Source organism: Dermochelys coriacea, chromosome 13 (assembly GCF_009764565.3).
Source record: "Dermochelys coriacea isolate rDerCor1 chromosome 13, rDerCor1.pri.v4, whole genome shotgun sequence".
Taxonomy (NCBI): Eukaryota; Metazoa; Chordata; order Testudines; family Dermochelyidae; genus Dermochelys; species Dermochelys coriacea.
In genome coordinates this window covers 34,274,828-34,284,297 of record NC_050080.1, presented here as the reverse complement: position 1 = coordinate 34,284,297, position 9,470 = coordinate 34,274,828, and the positions used below count along the sequence as shown (strand labels likewise).

Below are 9,470 nucleotides of genomic sequence, written 5' to 3'. Positions count from 1 at the left end.
TGGGGAGAGAGCCAGCTAATTCTTCTGCGTGCCACCTCCCCAAACACACGGGCCAGACTGCATGGGCAGGAAGTGATTTATTGCGAGAAACAGCAAGAGAATGAGCCCAGTAACAGCACCCAGGGCTTAGCCTGAGACACTTCTCCCAACATCAACCCCACCACCGCATGGGTAAGGGATGAGAAGGGGCAGCTATACTGTATAATGGGCACTAGGGGCAGCAGAGGGTGGGGGTGGGGAAGGGGCGGCTATACTGTATAATGGGCACTAGGGGCAGCAGAGGGTGGGGGAGGAGAAGGGGCGGCTATACTGTATAATGGGCACTAGGGGCAGCAGAGGGTGGGGGTGGGGAAGGGGGGCTATACTGTATAATGGACACTAGGGGCAGCAGGGGGTGGGGGTGGGGAATGGGGGCTATACTGTATAATGGGCACTAGGGGCAGCAGATGGTGGAGGTGGGGAAGGGGCGGCTATACTGTATAATGGGCACTAGGGGCAGCAGAGGGTGGGGGTGGGGAAGGGGGGCTGTACTGTATAATGGGCACTAGGGGCAGCAGAGGGTGGGGGTGGGGAAGGGGCGGCTATACTGTATAATGGACACTAGGGGCAGCAGAGGGTGGGGGTGGGGAAGGGGCGGCTATACTCTATAATGGGCACTAGGGGCAGCAGAGGGTGGGGGTGGGGAAGGGGCGGCTATACTGTATAATGGGCACTAGGGGCAGCAGAGGGTGGGGGTGGGGAAGGGGGGCTGTACTGTATAATGGGCACTAGGGGCAGCAGAGGGTAGGGGCAGGGAAGGGGCAGCTGTACTGTATAATGGACACTAGGGGCAGCAGAGGGTGGGGGTGGGGAAGGGGCGGCTATACTCTATAATGGGCACTAGGGGCAGCAGAGGGTGGGGGTGGGGAAGGAGCGGCTATACTGTATAATGGGCACTAGGGGCAGCAGAGGGTGGGGGTGGGGAAGGGGCGGCTATACTCTATAATGGGCACTAGGGGCAGCAGAGGGTGGGGGTGGGGAAGGAGCGGCTATACTGTATAATGGACACTAGGGGCAGCAGAGGGTGGGGGTAGGGAAGGGGCGGCTATGCTGTATAATGGGCACTAGGGGCAGCAGAGGGTGGGGGTGGGGAAGGGGCGGCTATGCTGTATAATGGGCACTAGGGGCAGCAGAGGGTGGGGGTGGGGAAGGGGCGGCTATACTGTATAATGGACACTAGGGGCAGCAGAGGGTGGGGGTGGGGAAGGGGTGGTTATACTGTATAATGGGCACGAGGGGCAGCAGGGGGTAGGGGTGGGGAAGGGGCGGCTGTACTGTATAATGGGCACTTGGGGCAGCAGAGGGTGGCGGTGGGGAAGGGGCGGCTATACTGTATAATGGGCACTAGGGGCAGCAGAGGGTGGGGGTGGGGAAGGGGCGGCTATACTGTATAATGGGCACTAGGGGCAGCAGAGGGTGGGGGTGGGGAAGGGGCAGCTGTACTGTATAATGGGCACGAGGGGCAGCAGGGGGTAGGGGTGGGGAAGGGGCGGCTATACTGTATAATGGGCACTAGGGGCAGCAGAGGGTGGGGGTGGGGAAGGGGCGACTATACTGTATAATGGGCACTAGGGGCAGCAGAGGGTGGGGGTGGGGAAGGGGCGACTATACTGTATAATGGACACTAAGGGCAGCAGAGGGTGGCATGATTACTCTGAGCCGCTGCAGAAGGATCAATGGGGATTACAATTGATCATGGGGCAATAGACATCCAGGAGGTTGGGTTTTTTTCATGCTGGGGACTCAATGGAAACCGTGCTAGCCGAGCGCTCGCCATGGTAGGTCACCCTGCTGTCGGGGTCCTCACCATGGACTCGGACGCCTGGCTTGAGCCCCCCTGGTTCCTGGATCTCATACCGGGTGCCTTGGGCGGAGGGTGGATCCAGGAGGGGGCAGAGACAGAGTCGGGGAGCCCCCAGTCATGGAAGTGTTCGTGGAGAGTGAAAGCAGCAGGACGCCCTGGCTCCTGCCCCAGGCCTGGCCACTCTGCTCTAGAGGGTCCTGTCATAGTGCACGGGCAGCCTCCTGACACAAGCCACGCGGATCCGACGGATGCTGCTGGCCCCTCGGTAGTTGCAGGGCGGGCGGGTTGACCTCCTAGCCAGTCGGCAGGTGGTGATGCGATAGCGGTTGTTGCTGTTGTGCAGGTTGCGGCCGACGCGCCGGCCCGCCCGGCCACAGATGTCTTGGAGCTGGCTGGCGGGGGCATGGATGAAGGTGTTGGTGTGTTTGCAGGGGCTGGCCATGCGCCGGCGCCGCATCATCATGTTGCAATAGGTCCGGTCATCCCGAGCCCTGGTCTTGGGGTTGTCAACGTGCTGCCTCAGGAACTGCGGGTAGCTGGCTCCTTGGCCAAGCTGGGCCAACCAGCCAGCCAGCAGCACCAGGGCCAGCAGCAGCATTGGGTGGGGTCCCTTCACAGCCGTTGCTGCACCTGGCCCGGCATCTACCTGCAGAGGAGAGGGAGGGGGACATAGGAAGGTTGGACTCGAAAGGATAGCCAGGGATTCTGTCGCAGGCTACCCACTGTACAATCCTCGTCGTTATGGTATCAAGTGCCATCTCCAAACTGGTTAGGTCATTCGCCCCCGGACTGTCCCCTAACCCCCTCCCCTGCTGCTTAGAACCCATCTCATTTCCAGCCAATGGTGCTTCATGGCCAGTTTCTACCCATTTGCTCTCATGCCAGCATTGTCCTTTAGCTGCAATAACTCCTCTCCCTGCCTGGTATTCTCCACCCCCCGACCCCAATGTATTCTAGTTTCCTCTCAGAAGATTGGCCATCTGCTCTGCTGAGCATCCTAGCAGCCCTGCACTTGATCCAGTCTGAAGTCTTCTCTCTTGAACAAGGGTGACCAGAATTGTCAGTGGGATTCCAGACGAGGTCTCACTGGTACCGTGTACAATGGCATTAATACTTCCCTACCTTTCCTGGAAATGCCTCGCCAGATATGTCCTGGGATCGCGTTTGCCTTGCTCGCAGCTGCATCACACTGGTGGCTCATAGTCCAGTTATGATCAACCCATGCACCTGGGTCTTTCTCCTCCTTTCTCATTTCCAAATTATGAGCCCCCCGCTTATGGCAGAAATTCTTGTTAGTCCCTATGTGCATGACTGTGCACTTTGTACCATTGAACTTCATCCCCTTTCCTTCACTCCATTCCTCCAGATCATCCAGGTCTTCCCATAGGATATTCCAGTCTCCTTTTCACTGACTTTGTGTCATCAGCCAATTTCAGTAGCACATCCCTGCTTTTTGTGCCAATGAAAATATTAACAAGTTTGGTCCCAAGGCCAATCCTTAAGGAGTTCCTCCAACACAATCTTTCCCCTTTCAGCACAGCCCTTGTCATCTCCCCTTCAGTCTGTTCCTTACCTACCCTACAGTTTTGTACTAAGCCCCAACTTTGCTAGTTTAGTTAATAATTTCCCAGGTGACAACATGTCAAATGCTTTACTGATGTCCAGACAGATTGGATCTGCCCCATTTCCCTGGTCTAGTGAATCAGTTTTCTTCTCAAAGAAAGACATCAAGTTAGTCTGGACCGAGCTACATTTGATAAACCCATGTTGCGTTACATCCCCTTTTCCTTTCATCTCTGTGTCTTTAATGATTGTTTCCTTCAAAATTTGTTCTAAAGCCTTCCATACTCCTGAGGTCAGACTAATGGGCTGGGAGCTGCCTGGATCACTTTTCTCCCTTTCTTAAATATGGGTGGCATATTTACTGATCTCCAGTCATACAGTATCACCCCAGATTTGGTAGATTTATTAAAAATCCTTGCTACTGGACTTGTAATCTCATGTGCCAGTGTTCTGGGATGGAGATTACCCAGGCCCCCCAACCTGAGTGTCTTAAACTCTATGAGTTTTGCTTCCACAGGAGATACACTCATTCCCATCAGCCATCCTGGCTGCATCCGCATCATCATCCTTACTGAAAACTGAGGCAAAGTATTCCTTTGGTTTGGGGCCATCCCTGGATTGTTCCTAACCTTGACCTCCTCATCTTCATCCACCCTCCCTGCAGAGCAGTCCCACATCTTCTCTTCTCGTTCTCTTTTTATGGATGTGGCTGAAGAACTAGCTACTAGCTGTTTATATTGCGAGTGTAACTCATCCAGCCTTTTGGCAATTCTCTCTGTCCCTGCATCCCCTTAAATACCAATGTTCCAGCTATTCCACCGTGGTTCTGTCCTAGAATATCCGGTCTCACCTCCTGCACCACTTGGTCCAGTGCTTCCCCCCAGGCCTCTCCCATTCACATTGTGGCTGTTTCTCTCTGCCCTTATCCGGTGTTCTAGCCAGATTGGGCACTGTCCTTCGGTTGCCTATGTTCCTGCCCTCTGGGGTTCTTTAATAGAGCCACATCTGCCTGATTTTCCTCTCCCTGTATAATAAAACCAGGAGACGTGTCTCTATTTCCTAGTTTAGAACTCGCTATCCATCAAGGCGAGAGCAGAGGCGACAACGTGAGTTGCGAACCTGCTTCCACCATTCATGATACCAAAGCTGCTCCAGTTCCCATCACCCCCTCACGCACCCCTGTGCCCCTCTTTGGCCCCATCCCCAGTCCACTCCACATGGCTCCATCCCCATCCTCCGTCACTCTGACCTTCTCACCAACTCTGCTCTCCCGGTGTCTTCACCCCCAGTTGGGGAGATGGACCCGGCCGCCGATGGAGCAGAGAGTCCCCTGAATCTCCTGCTTCTCCAGGCTCCGTTATATTGGCCCCATCAGGGCAGGGCAGTGTGGGGTGGAGTGGGGGCAGCTGACTGGGCAGCACATGTGTCTACATGGCAGCAAGGAGCCATCAGGAGGGGTGTTAAACAATCCCCCGCCTTCACTGACTGGTCTCATTGTTCTGGCCCAGGAGCCAGAACGGGCTGTAAGTACTCCAAGGTCTTGTAACCTGCCCCGAACACCTGGGTTCTCTCCGCGCAGCTTGGCAGCTCCAGGTGGGACTGGAGCCAGCTCGATCTGTGTTGCCAGGCCAGGGACCAGAGGCTCAGGGTTTATGGGTAGCAGGACTGGGTGAATTGCACTAAGCAGAGAAGGCCTGGCTGGCTCAGAGGGGCCTTTGATGGGGGAACATGAAAGCGACGGAGCTGGGGCATTTATGGGGGCAGAGAGGGATAGGCTATTGGCTGAGCACCTGATAGGTGTGGGGGCATCCTGGACACTTGAAATCCAGTTCCTGAGGCTCCTGAAATCCAGCCTCCCACAGACAGGGAACGTTCACAGTGTGGCTAATGTTAGCCCAGCTACAGTCGGCCTTGAAAGAGAGACCATTGCCTAACAGTGAGGGGAGTTCAATGCTGGTACAGCGTCCCCGGGGACACACCAGCTGGGGGAGTCTTTATGACATGAGATGATGTCTTTCGAACAGATCCAACTGCTGGGAGAAATTTGCCAGGGGTCAGGCTGGGTGGTTGTTGGGTCCCCTCTGGCTTTGAAATCTGAGAACCTCAGTCTCTCTGTTCAGCCTCTTCTGTTATGGGCTATGGGGAGAACAGCACCTCTTCATTGCCCACAACATCCTCACTCATAGCACATAACACTCACAGCACTGCTGTAGGATCATGACTATCATCCAATCTCAGGCTTCAGGGCTTCAGCTTGCAGCGGTCAGGAAGGCTTGGTGTATTCTGGGGATTTGAGTGTGTGTATTGGGGGGGATGGGGATGGGGAGTGGGGCCCATCTTCTTCTGAAGCATCAGGGATCGGCCACAGCAGGAGAAAGGACATCGGACGGTGTGGTCCAGAGACTTCTGACTGGCTGGTGGGTTTTGCTCCCATGCACAGGGTCCGACCGGTGGCCAGCTTTGGGTTAGGGAAGGAATCTCCCCCCTGTGGGGGATGACATCTGGGCATGTCTCAGTTAATCAATTCCCTGCCACGAGGGGTCCCCTTGATCTCTTCCTGGTTCACAACACTTCAGTCTCCCAAGGACGAGAATGTTTTGCTCTCATTAAAGTCTTTAGCTTCAATGCAGGGGTACCTGGCTGACATTTAACAGCCTGTGCTGTACAGGAGGTCAGACGAGGTGATCTAATGGGCCCTCCTGGATTTAAACCCTGCAGAACTGTGAATCTCTGCCGGTCTAACTCCCCATGTGGGCAATCTTATTCCCAAATGAGTCTGCCTTTTTCTGGCTTCTCAGGCCCCATCTGGGCTTGGACGAGCACAGAGGTGGAAGTGCACAGGGGCTTGAAGCAAAACAGCATGATACCGGGCGCAAGCTACCAACGTGTGCTTTAGTTAGGCTTGAAAAAATGCAATATTTATTCGTCTGTAGGGTTGACAGATAATCTCAATGTTTATTTGTAAGCAAATTTTCTATATTTATTTAAATTTTCACAGTTGCTTAAAATTATGGATTTTATTTTTATCCATTTCCATTTCCCCAGTTGTGGGAAATTAGGTGGGGTCAGACTTTCAGTTGGGAGGTGGGGGGGGGGGGTCAGACAATAATTGTTCAATGCCAGGAGTCACTGTGATTCCAAAAGTTCAAATTTATCACCATTAAAACACAAATTGGAAGAATCACATGTGAAAACGTACAGAGTAAATCTCCTTAAATCAAACACCAAGCTGCATTTTTCTGACTTTTACTGTACATTTTGGTTGTTGTTGATGGCTGGAAGTTGAAGCTAGACAAATTCAGCCTGGAAATAAGGGGTACATTTTTAGCGGGGAGGGTAATTAATCAATGGAACGATTTACCCAGGGTCGTGGTGGATTCTCCATTGCTGACAATTTTTCAATCAAGATGGGATGTTTTTCTCAAGCTCTGCTGTAGGGATTATTGTAAGGCAGGTCTCTGGGCTTGGCTATAGAGGGGATCAGACTGGAAGATCACTATGGTCCCTTCCAGCCTTGGGATCTACACCTCCCCCAGCCTTCTGGTGTGTCTCTCTTCCGTGGGGAAACGGCCACTTTGCTCCTTGAGACATTCTGTCTCCAGTCTGTAGGGGTGGGATTAGATGCCCCCCCACCCCAGAGAGACGGGTTTGTTAAGCTACTGCCTTAGCCCACTCCGCCAGCTGCAGCAGGTTCTCGGGGCTACCTCCTGGTGGTCTCTCCTTCCCCAGCCCCTCTCCCGGGCACCTCCAGCTGCAGCACCGACTCCAGAGGAGTTTGCTACTGGGGGAGACCAGCTCCTGCTCTCCATTTCAATGTGCATGCCCCCCCCCACAGCAGGGGATCCCTGAGACAAGGGGGTGCAAAGAGGGGCTCAGCCGAAAGACTGGTGGCTGTGGTTGTAAGGGGGATGGCAGGAGATAAGGGTGGTGCTTGCAACCTCTCCCAGTTTCCAGTACCGGGTTTACAATGGTGCCAAGGGGGCCGTGGCTCCAGGCCCATACTCAAAATGGGCCCCGGCACCCAGACTGGGGCCCACGCTCCTGCTCCACCCCAAAGCCTTGCTTCTGCTCGGCTTCTTCCCCCGAGATCACACCCACTGCTTGGTCCTCTCTGCCCCTTCCCTCCCTTACCCCCTGCACACTCCTCTCCATCCCCTCCCTTCATGCAGGGCCTCAGGGGGAAGAAGCCGAGTGGGGGCAGGGCCTTGGGGCAGATGATGGGCAGGGCCTCAGGGGGAAGAGGCCGAGTGGGGGAAGGGCCTCGGGGCAGATGACGGGCAGGGCCTCAGGGGGAAGAGGCCAAGCAAGGGTGGAGTTGTGGGGCGTAGTGTGGGGCAGGGCCATGCCAGCTCGGCATCATTCATAAATGTTATCAGCACACTCTCCGCTCCATTACCCCAGTCATTAATGAAAATATTGCCTAGCACCGGACCCAGGACTGATCCCTGCTGGATATGCCCTCCCAGTTGGACAGTGACCCATTGATAACTGCCCTTTCAGTCAGGTCTTCCCACCAGGTGTGCACCCACTTTATAGGAATTTATAGGAGAACATCATGTCGGACTGTGTCCCAAGCCTGACTTAAATACTTATTAAAAGCCGGTGTGGGGGGTCCCTTCTAGCCCTATGGAGACTTGAGGTGGAAGCAGAGGTGCCATAAATCTCAGACAATGTCATTCCCAGAGCTCCTTCCCTGACACATACCCCTGGAACCAGCTTAGCTGGGACCAGATGACACTTGGCGTTCCAGAGCCAGAAGGAACTGAACCCTTTCCCCCAACCCCACTGGTGCCCTCTAGGGGGAAAAGCCCCCCGAACTCATTCTTTAGCCCCCTGAATCACACGTACAACAGACAAGGGGTTGGACCGGAACCAGCGCCCATTAGAGGGCCAAACACCTGTATCTGATGCCCCAACACCTCCTAGCCCTGCTGTCTGCAGAACTTGGAGAAGACTAGACAGGTGGGGATGGAGGAAGAGACACAGAGAGAGAGACAGAGGGCAGACTAGTGATGCTACATCACCTTCCAAGCCAGGCTGCATTTGCTGTGCTTTATTGCAGGAAATAGCAAGAAAATCCAGGTTGTAACACCTGGGGGACAGCTGAAAGCAATCGTCTCCCCACAGCACCTCCACAGGACAAAGATTGAAAAAGCACAATAATGCACTATGCCTGAGAGTGTTTCAGAGTAGCAGCCGTGTTAGTCTGTATTCGCAAAAAGAAAAGGAGCCACAAGTACTCCTTTTCTTTTTGCCTGAGAGTGGGGGTGGGATATGGGTAGCTATACAGTATAATGGGCACTAGGGGCAGCAGAGAGTAGAGGCGGGGAAGTGGCGGCTATGCTGTATAATGGGCACTATGGGCAGCAGAGGGTGGGGGTGGGGAAGGGGCGGCTATACTGTATAATGGGCACTAGGGGCAGCAGGGGGTGGGGGTGGGGAAGGGGCGGCTATACTGTATAATGGACACTAGGGGCAGCAGAGGGTGGGGGTGGGGAAGGGGCGGCTATACTGTATAATGGGCACTATGGGCAGCAGAGGGTGGGGGTGGGGAAGGGGGGCTATACTGTATAATGGGCACTAGGGGCAGCAGAGGGTGGGGATGGGGAAGGAGCGGCTATACTGTATAATGGACACTAGGGGCAGCAGAGGGTGGAGGCGGGGAGGGGGCGGCTCTACTGTATAATGGGCACTAGGGGCAGCAGAGGGTGGGGGTGGGGAAGGGGCGGCTATACTGTATAATGGGCACTAGGGGCAGCAGAGGGTGGGGGTGGGGAAGGGGCGGCTATGCTGTATAATGGGCACTAGGGGCAGCAGAGGGTGGGGGTGGGGAAGGGGTGGCTATGCTGTATAATGGGCACTAGGGGCAGCAGAGGGTGGGGGTGGGGAAGGGATGGCTATGCTTCATAATGGGCACTAGGGGCAGCAGAGGGCAGGGGTGGGGAAGGGGCAGCTATACTGTATAATGAGCACTAGGGGCAGCAGGGGGTGGGGGCGGGGAAGGGGCGGCTATACTGTATAATGAGCACTAGGGGCAGCAGAGGGTGAGGGTGGGGAAGGGGCG

The 9,470-nt window shown here is 55.0% G+C and overlaps 1 protein-coding gene across 1 annotated transcript; it reads right to left on the bottom strand.

Annotated features, from left to right (window-relative positions):
* Window positions 1-2,030: 2,030 nt before the first annotated feature.
* On the bottom strand, window positions 2,031-3,028 carry LOC119842201 (ribonuclease-like). Its single transcript, XM_038370103.1, has 2 exons — window positions 2,966-3,028; window positions 2,031-2,489 (listed from the first exon to the last, which is right to left on the bottom strand). The coding sequence occupies exons 1-2, from the start codon at window positions 3,026-3,028 to the stop codon at window positions 2,031-2,033; spliced, it is 522 nt and encodes a 173-aa protein (XP_038226031.1).
* Window positions 3,029-9,470: the final 6,442 nt, after the last annotated feature.

Excerpts from the sequence above, each read along its gene's own strand:
- LOC119842201 (XM_038370103.1), bottom strand. The coding sequence starts at position 3,028 with ATGCAGCTGCGAGCAAGGCAAACGCGATCCCAGGACATATCTGGCGAG. Across the intron at positions 2,490-2,965 it reads GCGAGGCATTTCCAGGAAAG|GTAGATGCCGGGCCAGGTGC; the intron begins GTAGGGAAGTAT and ends TCTCCTCTGCAG.